This window comes from Mercenaria mercenaria, chromosome 18 (genome assembly GCF_021730395.1).
Source record: "Mercenaria mercenaria strain notata chromosome 18, MADL_Memer_1, whole genome shotgun sequence".
Classification (NCBI taxonomy): domain Eukaryota; kingdom Metazoa; phylum Mollusca; class Bivalvia; order Venerida; family Veneridae; genus Mercenaria; species Mercenaria mercenaria.
Genome location: NC_069378.1, coordinates 8,604,122 through 8,620,982, shown reverse-complemented (window position 1 = coordinate 8,620,982; position 16,861 = coordinate 8,604,122). Strand labels below are relative to the sequence as shown.

The 16,861-nt window shown below is 37.5% G+C and overlaps 1 protein-coding gene across 3 annotated transcripts in view; it reads left to right on the top strand.

Moving 5' to 3' along the window:
- Positions 1-16,861, top strand: part of LOC123538618 (zinc finger protein 85-like) — a 108,703-nt gene that overhangs the window by 72,104 nt on the left and 19,738 nt on the right. For all 3 annotated transcript variants that reach the window (XM_045322839.2, XM_045322838.2, XM_053530152.1), the window contains exon 8: positions 9,844-10,041. In XM_045322839.2, the coding sequence (XP_045178774.2) occupies positions 9,844-10,041 (198 nt within the window). The remainder of the gene's footprint in view (positions 1-9,843; positions 10,042-16,861) is intronic.

Here is a 16,861-nt window from a genome sequence, read left to right as displayed (position 1 = left end):
ACTTAGAATTTTGTCGCGCTTACCTTTTTGCAAATTTGTATCTATTTGGAGTGCGAAAAAGTTTTAAGTGACATTTTGATTAAAATTTCTTTTCTGTCAGACATTTCTTTAAAAAATCCACTAGATTTAAAAAAATAAAGTTGATTTTAATCAGATTTAAAAATATTACAACAGCTGTCAGAATAAAAAAGCAACAGGAATGTTTTTTCCTTCTGTAAAATTTCATGAAATGCACTTAGCACTTTGTCGCATTCACCCCTCGATATCTTCTCAAAAAATACCCCAAAATGCACCAGATGTCTCCATTTCATACCTATATTTCAAAATTTTCCAGGGGGAGACCACCCTGACAATGAGGAAAGTACCCCTCCCAGTACCTCAGAAATAAGACCAAAAAATGCACCGAGCCCACCATTTTGTACCTGTATTTCAGAATTTTCCCTAACCCCCCTTAAATGACTCAAATATCTCAAAATTTAGATCAAAAAATGCACCAGAGCCCACCGTTTTATACCTGTATTTCCAGAGGTACAGCCCCCCTGACCCCCACTTCTAAAATGAGGGGAGTACCCTCCAGTACCTCAAACTTAGACCAAAAATACCCCTTCTCGGCACTGCACCTTGCTGATGACACTTCTGTTCTAAAACTGGTGCTACCCCAATCAAATATTTCTGGATCTGAGCCTGAGTTTGTTCTAAAACATTCTTACTATTTATCATCAGACTCCTACTTTTTTTTGCGTACTTTTTTATATTGGAGGCTCCTACTTTTCTCCAAGTTTTTCATCAAAGGTCACTTAAAAGCCTGTCAGTGTTCAAGGTAATTTGTTGATTGGAGTTTTGAAAACATGGGGGTAAATTTCAAATTTGAAAATATGAATAGTATTGAGGTGGTAACAAAGATCTTTTAAAATATGTTACGGTCAAGGGCAGACTTTTGATTATTAACAGAACTTTCATTGGCTAATTACATTAACATTTTTACTTCCTTTGCAAACTGTATATTTAATATAAAATTGATAAGCTATAAAACTACATCCTGCATAAGAGGATAGACAAAAGCTTCTTCAGAAAAAGTCTAAAACCTAAGTAATTATAAATTTGAAGCTATACCTGGTAATTAAGATATAATAATAGAGAAATGTGTAAAAAACATGTAGACGCTGAAAATTGTACATAAATATTTTTTTATGTCTGCTTCTGGAAATGAGTCCAAGACTGATTTACATTTATAAATATAATTGCAATGAAAAAGCTTGTGTAGTAGTAGAAGAGCTTTTGAAATTGAAAATCCTCAGAACAAAAATTGAAGAACATTGGCATTTTCATACACCCAAAAGGACGTATTATGTTATGATGCCGTCTGTCCTAAAGCAATTTCAAGTCCGCTCTGTAACTTTTGAACCCCTTGAAGGATTTTAAAGAAACAGGACACAAATGTTCACCACATCAAGATGACATGCAGAGCACAGTGATATGTTTTGGATGACTAGCTTTAAGGTCAAGGTCACACTTACCGGTCAAATAAAATGATCATGACTTTGTTTTATGTCGGCTCTATAACTCTTGAACTGGATCTAACTTAATAGGATGCCTGTGGTTAGAAGATTACTCCTATTGTGTTAGTGGTCAAGGTCATGGTGACTGCTGTAAACTGAAAATGGTTTATGCTCGGTAACTAAAACAAGAGGGCCAAGATGGCTGCTTACCTGAGTAACACACCATAACATTGTAAACATGTTTAACTTAGTGACCTAGTTTTTGACACCACATAACCCATTTTCAAATTCAAATCCATCAGCAGTTTCCAAGAAGGTAAACATTCTGACCAAGTTTCATGAAGATTGGAGCAACAATGTGGCCTCTAGAGTGATTACAAGCTTTTCTTTTGATTTGACTTAGTGATCTAGTTTTTGACCCCACCTGACCCAGATTGGATATCATCCAACACTTTATGATAACAGACATTCTGACCAAGTTTTATGAAGATTGAATAAAACATGTGGCCCCTAGAGTGTAAGCAATCTCTTTGATTATATCTGGTTTCCTAGTTTTTAACTCCACATGACCCTGGTAAAAACTCCTCTGAGAATTTATGGACACAAACAATCTGATCAAGTTGCATGATCATCAAATGAAAAATGTAGCCCCTATTGCATACACAAGGTTTTTTTTCTTTGATTTGACCAGGTGACCTAGATTTTGACCCCAGATGACCCATATTAGACCTTGACCTAGATTTCATCAAGAAGATCATTCTGATTGAATTCAACAAATGTCCCGTCAAAAATGCAGCCCCTATTGCACACACAGAGTTTTTCTTTGATTTGACTGTGTGACCTTTTTTTTTTTACACCAAATGACCCTTGTTCAAACTTGACCTAGATTTCATCAAGACAAACATTCTCACAGTTTCTCATGAATTTCAAACTTAAAATGTGGTCTCTATAGAGTTTTAACAAGATATTCTTTTGATCTGGCCTATTGACCAAGCTTTTGATCCCACATGACCCAGATTCAAACTTGGCCTGAAGATCATCAAGATAAACATTTTTATCAAGTTTCATGAAGATAGGATCATAAATGCTTTTCCTTTGATTTGAGTGGGTGACCTAGTTTTGACCCCACATGACCTAGTTTCACACTTTACTGAGAGATCATCAAGAATTTGATGAAGATAGGATCATAAATGTGGCCTCTAAGGTGTTATTAAGCTTTTCTTTTGATTTGAGTGGGTGACATAGTTTTTTACCCAACATGACCCAGTTTCAAACTTGGCCAAGCAATGATCAAGATAATCATTCTGACCAAGTTTCACGCAGATAGGATCATATATGTGGCCTCTTAGAGTGTTAACAAGCTTTTCCTTTTATTTGACTGGGTGACCTAGTTTATGATTGGCCGTAGGGAAAAACCGAGACCACTTTTCTGTGGTACAACATCGATGGTACCTCCAATATTTAGGTGAATTTTGACATATCTGTACCTTGTAAGAATTTTTTTTTCTTTTTAGTTAAATTTCTTCCCTTTGTTGTTTGACCTTCTTGTCCTTAAGTGCAGTGATAACAGGTATAGGGCCATTATGGCCCTCTTGTTTTATAAATGCCATCCAAAATATGCATCAAGACAGCACAGTAAGGTTTATTATATTTATGGAGTGAGCTTGTCAGTTGGTTGGTCCGTTGGTTTTCATGGTTTCCGGATGATAACTCATTCAAGGTTTGACCGATTTAAATAATTTTTGTGCACAGGTGTAACATCATGAAATACAGGTCAGTAGGTCAAAGGTCAAGGTCACAGTGATCCTGAACAGTTAAATGGTTTCCGGATGATAACTTGAGAACGCTTGGGCCGAGGATCATAAATTTTGGTACACAGGTGTATTATCATGAAATACAGGTCAAGATCGACTTTGAGGTTGGTAGGTTAAATGTCAAGTTCACAGTAACCTCGAACAATTAAAAGGTTTTCGGATGATAACTTGAGAACACTTGGATCTAGGATCATAATTTTTTGTACACAGGTGTAACATGATAAAATACAGGTCAAGTTTGACTTTGAGGTTAGTAGGTCAAAGATCAAGGTCACAATGACACAAAACAGTTATAAGGTTTCCAGCTGATAACTTCAGAATGCTTGGGTCTAGGATCATGAAAATAGAACGGGAGGTTAGTTATGACCAGCAGTTGACCCTAATGGTTTTGAGGTCACAGGTCAAGGTCACAGTGACCTGGAACATTAAAAACGGGTTTCGGACAATAACTTCAGAACGCTTTGGACTAGGATAACGAAACTTAATAGAGAGGTTGGTCATGACCAGCAGGTGACCCCTATTGATTTCGAGTGCCAAAGGTCAAAGGTCAGAGTGACCCAGAACATTGAAACCTTTTCTGGAAAATAACTAGAACGCTTGGACAGAGGATCATGAAACTTCATAGGGATGTTGGATCATGACTAGCAGATGACCTGTATTGATTTTGAGGTCAGTAGGTCAAAGGTCAAGCAAGTTCGGCTTTGACATTGGCTTTGTTCTGTGACAAGGCCATATTGTGGGGGTATAATTCATCACTCCTGTGACAACTCTAGTTCTTTTTACAGGATTATTTACTTCTTTGATATCATAATCATATTTGTAATACTATATCATTACAATAATGGGTACAAATGAAAAAAAAAAGTTTCATATTCACTTCTGTGAACTTTTATGAAAATACTCAGTGAAGAATATTTTTATTTTTTTTTTATTTTGAAAAAACTGTTTCATAGAATTTTTTCTGTTTTCCCTGTGTATAGATAAGGGCAGTTCAAGAATTAATTGTATGGAGGGGTTGGAAGGCACTTTTTGAGAAACCCCACCACCAATAATTTGTTATTTTCCTCTTACCCCACTACCCATGATTTTTAATTTTCCTCCAACCCCACTACCCATAATTATGAATTTTCCATTCTAACACGATCTGCAGCAATTGGTATATAAACATATAGCAAAATCGCCTATACATGAATCTACGATAAAATATGGTTGGCTGTTACATTTCACCCCCCTATGATTGTGACATAAGAGATTCTACTTCAGTTCCATTACATACAAATTATTTCAAGGCCAAACGGTTGAAAACAGCATCTAAAAAAAGGTAAATATGATAAAATGTCATATTGACATGTGTAGGACCATAAAACACGTTTCGATCTCTACAAGCGAATTCAGTTAGCTTAATTAAGATTCAGCGGTGACGTCATAAATGTATGACATCCCTTACAGAAGAAAAAGGCCTGCTGCGTACTCTTGCTGTGTACATACAGCGTATATGATGCGTACATGATGTGTACTGAAATCAAGGGCTTTAAATAGTACGCAGGATATACACCGCACATACACCGATAGTACGTTTGTAGTACACTTTTGACATGCAAATGAGCTCAGCCGCGTACTACTTGCTGCATACATGCTGTGGACTACATAGTACACAGGATGTACGCTGGAGGAATTTAGTATGCGGGAAATAGTACGCAGCATGTACGCGGCACATACACTTTTCACATGCAAATGAGCCTGCGGTGTACTACCCCTGCGGCGTACATGCTGTGTACTCCTGCGGCGTACATGCTGTGTACTCCTGCGGTGTACATGCTGTGTACTCCTGGCCCGAGTCCTGCGGCGTACATGCTGTGTACTCCTGCTGCATACATGCTGTGTACTCTTGTGGCGAAACTGCTGTGATAATGTAAATTCCTTACCCCACCAACTTTCGTATGCAAATGCTGATCATTTGGACAGAAAAAAACAGAAAAAAGATAAGTGACATACATCAATAAATATTTACCCTTACCAAAATAATGTAGATTGATGTTATCAAATAAATTAGTATGCTTTTCTTCATCCACTTTTCAATCAAATAAATCAATTTTTGTAGCATGTAATTTGGTAAACATTTGAAGAAAATGGCGTAACTGCATCAAGGGGAAACAACTTTAATGCAACTAAATATAAGTGTTACGATTTTTTATAGACGATGTGTGAGTAATATGTATTTATTTTGATTAAAATCCAGCTGAGAACAATCTAGGACTGGAATTATATAAGCATTTATACACTTTTACGTCCGTAAAAAGTAGCGCACCAAAAAATTTTGGATTGATTTTTTCCAATGGGGCGAGCGCAATTAGCCAAAAACGTTCTGAAAATATACATATATGAGCGGCAAATCCGATGAACAACTTTTTAATTTGGTGAGGCCTTAATGAGTTAACATAATGAGCATTAAAGCCTTTATAAAACATGATAGAATTGTGTTTTGTTTAAGAGTATTCGAATAACAATGAGAGCTATTAATTCTTCTCATTCGGGCGCTGTTGAGGCATTATCTTGGTAATTATTTCATGTATTACAAAATGTAATGCAACAAAGTTCAAATAAGGCTTTTCAATTATCCAAGTTAGAAAGCTCCAGGATTAATTCAAAATGAAAAAGAATATATTTTTACACTGGATGCAAGGTGCAGCTCAGAAGTCACTAAGATGTAAGCTTCACAAATGAACATTGCAAATAGTTTGTCAAATTTTCAATGTTCAGAATACGGGTAATCTGAACTATTCTATGCTATTAAGATAAAAGTTACTCGGAAATCAAGTTCTTGCTTCCAAAAAAAAAAAAAAAAAAAGGAACAAATCCTTCCTGCATGAAGTGTACTTCAGACTTTTACCTAAAAAAATTCAAAGTATAAACACCAAAAGAAAATGAACAAGTCCCTCCCACGTATATGAAGTTTACTTCAGACTTTAACTTATAAAAAAAAAAACTAAGTATAAATGCCAAAAGAAATTGTACAAGTCTTTCCCGCATATTATGATGTGTACTGCACAAATTTCAAAGTATCTGCGGTGTACATGCAGTGTACTATTTTCTTGTACAAGTCCCTCCTGCGTACATGCTGTGTACTCGTCGAAATAGTACGCGGCATGCGGTGTATGTAAAATGTACTCCTCTGGCGTACTACTGTGTTCGCGGCATATACACAGCAAATACGCAACATGTACGCCACAGAGGCTTGCTTCTGTAAGGGATAAAGTATGACGTCATATAAAGTTAAGCTCCTAACTTGTAACACAGGGTCAACTCGCTTAATTTGACGATTCTATCATAATTAGTTTGCGAGCTGTTAGATAACTAAATTATAAATACTTCTCAAAATTCTGATAAAAAAGAAACAAATATCTATACGTTACATTGGCTATGCAACTCTTTCTAGCCATAGGGGGTAAATTGTAACAGCATATGACCCGAATGACGTATTACGCTGAAAATGTAGTACTGTAAAATGCGAATTATTTGCGTTGTTAGAATCGAAATAATAAATATGTTCCAATAATTTTATCAATAAATAAAACATGGGCAGTTAATTGGATGCGGATAATTAAATCACTCGTGCTACGCACTCGTGATTTAATTATTACGCATCCAAACTCCTGCCCATATTTATTTAACTGATAAAATATAGGAACATATTTATTATTTCTTAATTAATCCCCACCACCTATAATTATTAAATATAAAAAAATCTAAGCATGGAGAGGTCTATATATGATCTGATGTGTATTTAAATGAAAGCTGTATATAATAAATGCATTTAACGATTTAATATCTAATATTAACCGTAACCAGCACTGAATCCTGCAAGAACGCAAGTATCAGGACTTAAGATATCATTATTTCTGTATATTTCATCATAAAAGAAATTGAAACAAAAATGACTTTACAAAATGAACATTTACAGCAGCAGAACCAATCTATACATGTAGCAGATAGTATGCAATGTCGGAGATGGAAATACCATCTAGACTGATTAACACTGTGTTACAGTGGTGTTCGCCATTGCAAATCACCCATATTTAAACAGAAGTATATAAAAATGCATACTGCAAATGATTCCATGACCTCCCAAGACTTAAAAGCGAAACAAACAGCCGAAATAGACGTTTTTACACAAAATTTCCCTCTGCCGTAAACGGTATCCTATATTTTGACTCCTCGGTGGAATGGGCATCATTTAAAAATGCCCTCTGTGGTAAACTTTATCATGCGTGACTATACCCGGGTCCCTTTGGAGGGTCAGAACGTCGACGTACGGACAGACTTGAAACTTGTCAGGATTATCCCCAGATGATTGATCGTTTGACTTGTTAGGTAAATTAGATCAAATTATTTTGTAAACACTTCGAATTGGGCCGTTGAATATAATTTTTTGCATCAATTTTAATAAACGTCCAATTTAAACAGCTGAATTATTCTTTATTTCCCAAAGTTGGCCGCCAGGATAAATTATATAATATGTTAAGGCATTTACACATATGCCTGCACCAGAATATTTTCATGAAAAATCGAAATAAAAAATACAGCTCAAAAGACTTAAACACCACTACTCATCGTTATTGATTTCTGACCTCTGTGGCAGCCGCATCCCTCGGCGTGGTGGACATCCGGTAATAGGGTGTGATTAATCTTGCAGAAATATTCAATGAATTCTGACCCTTATAAACATAGTTAATGATTTGATAAACTGTCACTCTTTCTGTTATTACTTAAAATACATTTGACTCAGACTTAAAACTATTGTCCAGTATCTTCACCACATTGGGATCATTAACACTCCTTTGATAGCTCCATCCCTATTTCACAATCTAGCATCAAAATAGTCAAGCGTGTTGTCTCCTGTTACAGTGCTTTTTCTTTTTAGCTCACCTGAGAATGAAGTCCATCCTGTGTCTGTCGTCAACAATTTGACTGTTAACACTCTAGAGGTCACAATTTTGGCCCAAACTTCATGAAAGTTGGTCAGAATGTTACCCTTAATAAAATCTTGGATGAGTTTGATATTGGGTTTCCAGGGGTCAAATCAAAAGAAAAGCTTGTTAACACTCTAGAGGTCACAATTTTGGCCCAATCTTAATGAGACTTGGTCAGAATGTTACCCTTGATAAAATCTTTGACAAGTTTAATATTAAGTTATCTGGGATCAAAAACTAGGTCACCTGGTCAAATCAAAGGAAAAGCTAGTTAACACTAGAGGCCACATTTGTGACCTTATCTTAATGAAACTTGGTCAGAATGTTCATCTTAATGATATATAAATCTAGTTTAAAAGTTAATCAGATGGGGTCAAAAACTAGGCCACTAGGTCAAATCAAAGGAAAAGCTTGTTAACACTCTAGAGGCCACATTTATGACTGTATCTTCATGAAACTTAATCAGAATGTTAATCTTGATGATCTCAAGGTCAAGTTTGAATCTGGGTCTTATGGGGTCAAAAACTAGGTCAGAGGGTCAAATCAAAGGAGAAGCTAGTTAACACTCTAGAGGTCACAAATTTGGCCCAATCTTAATGAAACTTGGTCAGAATGTTACCCTTAATAAAGTCTTGGACGAGTTTGATATTGGGTCATCTGGGGTTAAAAAGTAGGTCACCAGGTCAAATCAAAGGAAAAGCTTGTTAACACTGTAGAGGCCAGATTTTTGACTGTATCTTCATGAAACTTGGTCAGAATGTTAATCTTGATGATTTCAAGGTCCAGTTTCAATCTGATTCATGTAGGATCAAAAACTAGGTCACCAGGTCAAATCAAAGGAAAAGCTAATCTACACTGTAGAGGCCACTTAAATCTTAAAAACTTAGAATGTTAATCTTGATGATCTCAAGGTCAAGTTTGAATCTGGGTCTTATGGGGTCAAAAACTAGGTCAGAGGGTCAAATCAAAGGAAAAGTTAGTTAACACTCTAGAGGTCACAGTTTTGGCCCAATCTTAATGAAACTTAGCAAAAATGTTAATCTTGATGATCTATAAGTCAAGTTCAAACCTGGGTCAGGTGGAGTCAAAAACTAGGTCACAAGGTCAAATCAAAGGAAAAGCTTGTTAACACTAGAGGCCACATTTATGACTGTATCTTCACAAAACTTAGTCAGAATGTTAATCTTGGTGATCGTTAGGTCAAGTTCGAATCTGGGTCTTATGGGGTCATAAACTAGGTCACAGGGTCAAATCAAAGGAAAAGCTAGTTAACACTCTAGAGGTCACAATTTTGGCCCAATCTTAATGAAACTTAGCAAGAATGTTAATCTTGATGATCTATAAGACAAAGGTCAAATCTGGGTCAGGTGGAGTCAAAAACTAGGTCACAAGGTCAAATCAAAGGAAAAGCTATCTAACACTTTAGAGGCCACATTTATGACCATATCTTAATGAAACTTGGTCAGAAAGTTAATCTTGATGATCTCGAGGTCAAAAGGTCAGGTGAGCGATACAGGGCCTTCATGGCCCTCTTGTTTAACAGATTTATTTTATATTTAGGTGAGCTCAGAGTATGATCCAGACAGAGCCCTTCATACTTTACCTCCGGGATTGGTTGTAAAGCCCTCGGGTATTGTTGGTGCAGGTCTTGGTGTTTTCACAGAGGAAGAGATACAACCACGTGTCATGTTTGGACCTTACGGTGGAGTTAAGATATATGATGAGATGAAAGCTCATGACTCTGGTTATTGCTGGCAAGTAAGTGGGAAAACAATCTATGAGCTTTAGTGAGGTAACTCCATTTAGATTTATAATTTAGCCATTTTCACGAAATATGTTTGCTTTAAATAATTACAATAGATTAGAATAAAAAGGACTATTATCAAGTATAAACACTCCAGGATCCTGCAAAAAATTGGAATGTCAGTAGGCAGTCATGGCAGCTGAGTTGTCAAGAAATTACCTAGCTCAAAGTCACAGTGAACATGGAAAAAAAAATTCACTATGAACCACCCTTGACTTAAGTTTCTTAAGATCATGGTCACTGTCAACATTACATTAAGTGCTCAGGTGGATGTATATAGGGCCCAAATTCAGCACTTGAAAAATGCAAGCAGAAAATGAATGTGAGCAATTTTTATGCCCCCGAAGGGAGGCATATAGTTTTTGAACCGTCTGTCGGTGTGTCCGCAATTTTCGTGTCCGGTCCATATCTTTGTCATCGATGGATGGATTTTCAAATAACTTGGCATGAATGTGTACCACAGTAAGACGACGTGTCGCGCGAAAGACCCAGGTCCGTAGCTCAAAGGTCAAGGTCACACTTAGACGTTAAAGGTCATTTTTCATGATGTGCATTCGTGTCCGGTCCATATCTTTGTCATCGATGGATGGATTTTCAAATAACTTGGCATGAATGTGTACCACAGTAAGACGACGTGTCGCGTGAAAGACCCAGGTCTGTAGCTCAAAGGTCAAGGTCACACTTAGACGTTAAAGGTCATTTTTCATGATGTGCATTCGTGTCCGGTCCATATCTTTGTCATCCATGGATGGATTTTCAAATAACTTGGCATGAATGTGTACCACAGTAAGACGACGTGTCGCGCGCAAGACCCAGGTCCGTAGCTCAAAGGTCAAGGTCACACGTAGACGTTAAAGGTCATATTTCATGATAGTGCATTGATGGGCATGTCCAGTCCATATCTTTTTCATTCATGCATGGATTTTAAAATTATTGGGCATGAATGTGTACCACAGTAAGACGACGTGTCGCGCGCAAGACCCAGGTCCGTAGGTCAAAGGTCCTAAACTCTAACATCGGCCATAACTGTTCATTCAAAGTGCCATCGGGGGCATGTGTCATCCTATGGAGACAGCTCTTGTTTATATGTAAATTTGTTGCAAATGCAAGAAATAAGTTGGAATGTTTTTTAGCTCACCTGAGCCAAAGGCTCATGGTGAGCTTTTGTGACTGCTCAATGTCCGTCTGTCGTGCGTCTGTCAACAATTTCTAAAAATATTTTCTTGAAAGCCACCAAACTTCACAGGAATGATCCTTGGGTGGCCCCCTTTCAAAACTGATCAAAGAAGTGAATTTCATGCAGAACTCTGGTTGCCATGACAACCAAAAGGAAAAACTTTAAAAATCTTCTTATCCAAAACCGCAAGGCATAGAGTTCTGATATATATTTGGCTTGTGACATCATATAATGGTTCTCTATAAAGATTGTTCAGTTGTGCTCCTGGGGTGAAAAGAGGCCCCGCCCCAGGGGCGGGGGGTGGGGGGGTCAAAAGTTTTACATAGACATATAGGAAAAAATCTTCTTGTCTAAAACCAAAAGACTTAGGCCTTTGATATTTGGTATGTAGCATTGCCTTGTGGGCCTCTACCAAAACTGTTCAAATTATAACCTTGGGGTAAAAAGAGTCCCAGCCCCTAGGGGTCTCAAGTTTTACATAGACTTATATAGGAAAAAACTTTAAAACTCTTCTTGCCTTAAACTGCAAGGCCTAGGCTTTTGATATTTGGTATGTTGTATTGCCTTGTGGTCCTCTACCAAAATTATTCAAATTAGGCCCCTTGGGTGAAAAGAGGCCCTGCCCTGGGGGTCCCAAATTTAACATAGGATTATATAGGAAGAAAAAAAAATCTTCTGGTCTGAAAGTTCAAGGTCTAGGCCTTTGATATTTGATATGTAGCATTGCCTAGTGAATTTCTAAAAAGATTGTTCAAATGATGCCCCTGCGGTGAAAAGAAGCCCTGCCCTGGGGTTCACTTGGTATATGAGTTATATAGGAATAAATGCTTCATATTTTCTAGAATTTAATTAAGAAATAATAAATATGTCCCTATATTTTATCAGTTAATTAAATATGGGCAGGAGTTCGGATGTGTAATAATTAAATCACGAGTGCATAGCGATTACCCATATTTTATTAACTGATAAAATTATTGGAACATACTTATTATTTTGATTCTAACCACGCAAATTCTTAGCATTTTAAAGCGCTACATTCTATCTCGACACATCATTCGGCTGGTCATATGCTATTATAAAAACCTCCCAACAAATGGAAAGTGTGGCATAAAAGGGAATTTTCCGATATTCAGTAAATTCTAATTTCATCAACTGCATTCCCTTAATGGGGCCCCATAGAGTATAGGTGCAGCAAGTGGTCTAGGCTTATACTGGGGAAGGAGTGGATGAGCAGCTTGCTGACCTAGCCAATAAGGGCCTTAGAGGAAAAGGAAAGAAGGATGCTGAAAAACTGAAAGAATTTAGAGATAAGCATAAGCCGCCACAAAATGTTGAAGATCTTCAAATCCCTGCCATTGAGGAGGCGATTTGGAGGCAGTTAAAATCGCACATAAAGACAACAGACTTTCTCCTACAGAAAGTTCAAAGCAATTACACGCTGGCTCTGACCCCACTAGTGAGAGCTGTAGAGATCATAAAGAAGAAAGGAACATGAAGATGTTTCAAAACAGGTACTGGATGCGTTCAAGATTGTGTCTGTTGTTCCGCACTACCAGCAATGCCAGGACTGAACGCATCAGGAAAGAGTTGATCCCAGTATAGAGGTCTTTGTGATAATGAGGCCTCCACCACAAAGCTGTTTGGAGATAACTACAGGATGTTATTAAGAAAGCTGATAGCCAGAAAGTAACCTTTGTGCAATCAAAACCAATGTCTTCTTTTTTATCGAAAAGGGGGGGCACACAACAACAGCGACCACGTCACATTGTAGGGAGCTCGTACAGAACAAACAATGTTCAGCAGAAGTCTGCCCCCCAGAACAGTTTTTGGTTCTTCAAACAACAACAACAAGGGCAAGGGAAACCCAAGAAAAGCACAAAGATGTACAGGAAGTAGCAACAGTAAGTGAATTAATAAACATAGAAAGACAACTTTGTCTTATTAACACACCAAATAACTTATTGCTGGGAAGACAAAGCAATTTAGGGACAACTGGCTTGATATCACTAATTGAGACAATTAGTGGATATAAGGTTGAAGATATTTGTGAACCTAAACTAAAACAGCAGTTTATACCTAAGCCAATTTTATTTTCAAGTTCAAAGCAAGAGCAAGAAAAGATTCATTTAGTGATACAGAGATTTCTATCGTGTAAGATTATAGAACCTGTTGAAGGGTTAAATGATGCCGATGAGTATGTTTCAAACATCTTTATGAGGCCTAAAAAAGATGGCAGAGTTAGAATTATTCTTAACCTGAAATCCTTCAATGATAAGTACATGCCATTTATTCATAAGATGGAAATCAATAACATGAGACAAAACTGTTTCTTTGGCTCCATTGACATATCTGAGGCATTTTACTCTATTCCAATAGATAAAGCAGACAGGAAATACTTCAGCTTCTGGCACAATGGCACAAAATATCAGTTTAAATCCTTGGTTATGGGTTTAACTACTGCACCTCGGGTATTTACTAAAGTCTTGAAACCAGTCTTTGCGAAACTAAGATCCCTTGGGCACGTAAGCACTGCCTATATAGATGACTCTTGCCTTCAAGGCCAAACGTTTGAGTCATGTTTACGCAGTATAACAGACACAGTTCATCATATTGATTCACTAGGTCTCACTGTTAATACCAAAAAATCTGTTCTGATCCCATGTCAAAAAATAGTATTTCTAGGGTTTGTATTGTGCGCACTAACTATGACAGTTAGTCTAACTCCAGAAAGAGCCCATGAGATCATTGGATTATGTACAACTATTTTAAGTCAAAAAAAGAACAGAAATTCGAAAATTTGCTAGGCTGAGTATTTGCAGAGCCTGGAGTAGAATATGCACCACTTTATTACAAACCTCTGGAAAAGGTCAAAGAGTGTGAGCTTAGGAAGCACAAGGGCAATTACAATAGCTTTATGTATATCCCTTTTGCAATACATCCAGTGTTGCAGTTGTGGATTCAAAATCTAGAGGGGGCCTACAAATCAATATCCCATGGACCTCCAGCTGTAAGCATATATTCAGACCATATTCTAACTCAGGCTGAGGGTCATACAATAAAACAAACGGGGCACGAACAGGAGGGGTCTGGTCCACAAAAGCAGCATGCCCACAGGATTTTTAAAAAGTGGGTACCTGTACCCACTACTTTTGGAAAATGTGGGTACAGGCTTAAAAAATCTGGGTACACTGAATTTTCCCAAAACATGAACATATGTACTGGTATGAAAACTAAAAGCAACAGATATTAGATAATGTTTACAGTATTTATTCAGTAAACTCAGTCATACTGTATTTATATAGGCTTAGCCTGTTTACTATATGCTGCTAAGGCATAAAGAACAGTATTTAACTATTACGAATGTCTAAGGCCTAAATGCTTCAGCAGCTTTTTCTCTGGCTTAGGCATTTGCTTACAGTAGTACTCGATGACCATTCTGTTCTGCACATTATCAACAGTACGCCTGCAGGAACTAATGCTGTATGATGCCTATTTTGTAGTGAAAACCCGGCCTTTCATATGGCACTGAGGTCAATTTAATATTTCCACCCAGAATGAAGTTTTTCATGCTCGTCTGCCATTTTTGTTAGTGACGTATTTGGAGTAATCTAGATCGCGCAGATGTTTGCCGCTGGAAGCTTATTGGTTTTCTGTTCAAAAGCAAGCGTTTCCCGGGTTTTAGGTTAGCGACCACCAATTTTTGAGCCGAATTCGTTTATTTGCTGGCCACAACAAATATGCGTTCCTGCACGCACGGCCATCGAAAAATTTGCGTGCACATCGTGTTTTCTGCGTGAAAAACGCAGGATTCTGCGTGACTGGGCATGCTGCAAAAGAGCAAAGTCTTCATATAAATGTATTAGAATTGAAAGCCTGCCAAGTTGGCCCTAATGTCCTTTTGCAAGGATGCAAGAAACTTACATGTCAGAATCTATATGGACAACACAACTAATTGTGCGTATATTGATAAGCTTGGGGGCAAAAAACCAGATCTAGTTGAGCTGGCTCAGGAAATTTGGTTCTGGTGTATAAATAGAAACTTACATCTGTCTGCGGAACATATTCCTGGCTTAGATAGCAAGGAAGCCAATGAGGAATAACGGTCATTCAATGAAGATACTGAGTGGTCATCATGCCCTAAGTTATTTGAAACTAGTTGTATGAGGGCATGTCAGCAGATCTGTTCGCTTCAAGGCTTAATAACAAATTAAAACAATTTGTCTCTCACAGACCTGAACCTGAGGCTTTTGCTGTAGATGTCTTTTCATTAACTTGGTCAAATGAATTTTACTATATTTTTCCACCTTTCAGCCTTCTAGCAAGAGTACTACAGAAAGTTGAGCAGGATCACACAGAGGCTGTGTTAATTGCATCACTTTGGCCAACACAAAGCTGGTGGCCAAGTCTACTTCAACTGATTTGCGGAAATTGTTATCTCCTCCCAGGCCCCCAGAAAATTCTATATCTTCCTCATCGTCCAGAAAGAAGGCATCCACTAAAAAAGATGTCTCTAGGGCTTTTTCGTATATCCGGACAGCCCTTGAGCAAAAAGGTGTCCCTGAGGGAGCTCAAGACCTTATACTCCACTCATGGCGAGATGGAACTAAAAAACAATACAGTGTTTACATTGAAAAGTGGCTCAGATTCTGTGGGAGTAAATTTAACCCCATTAACCCTTCTTTGAATCTAGTTCTTGCAGTTCTGTGGAAATTATTCAATGATGGCCTCCAGTATAGATCTCTGGGTGTTGCCAGATCAGGTCTAAATTCCTTTTTATCAATCTGTGGAGGCACAGAAATTTCAGTCAGCTGAAGTTATTCACCTAAAGAAAGGGGCATTTAATAAACGGCCACCTTTCCCAAGATACACACGTGTGGGATGTTGAAACTGTATTAAAATATTTGAAGACACTGTCAAACTCAAATACAACGCTGTTACTTTTGTCAGCCAAATTATGCATGCTATTTTTGCTGTTATCTGCACAGAGGTGCCAAACAATACATATATTAGATATTGATGACATTCAGTTATGTAATGGAAGTGTAAAAATGTCGCCAAGAAAACTGTTGAAACAATCGCGTCCTGGATTTCAACCACAATTAATAACATTAGAAGAATACTCTCAGGATTGCAATGTTTGTATTGTCAAAACACTGCAGACATATTTAGATAGAACTGAACCTTTTCGGACAAGTCAGAGGCTCCTGATAAGTACTATCAGTCCCCATAATCCTGTTTCAAAAAGCACTGTCTCCAGATGGGTCAAACTTGTGCTTGTTAAAGCTGGGATAGGAGGCAGTTTTGGTGCTCACAGTACTAGAGCAGCCTCAACTTCAAAAGCTAAGATAACTGGTATTCCATTAGATGTCATTATAAAAACTGCTGGTTGGTCAAATGCTAAAACATTTGCTCAGTTTTACAATAAGCCAATCAAAACAGACACTCCAGGCATACAGGATGCAGTCCTTGGAGAATTATGCTGAAAATACAGGAAATAATGTACTAGATAGTCATTGCATTTGGCATAGATTTTAGATTTATATGTACTGTCAATAATAAGCTTACTAATGAGACATAAAAATTATTCTGGAATAAAT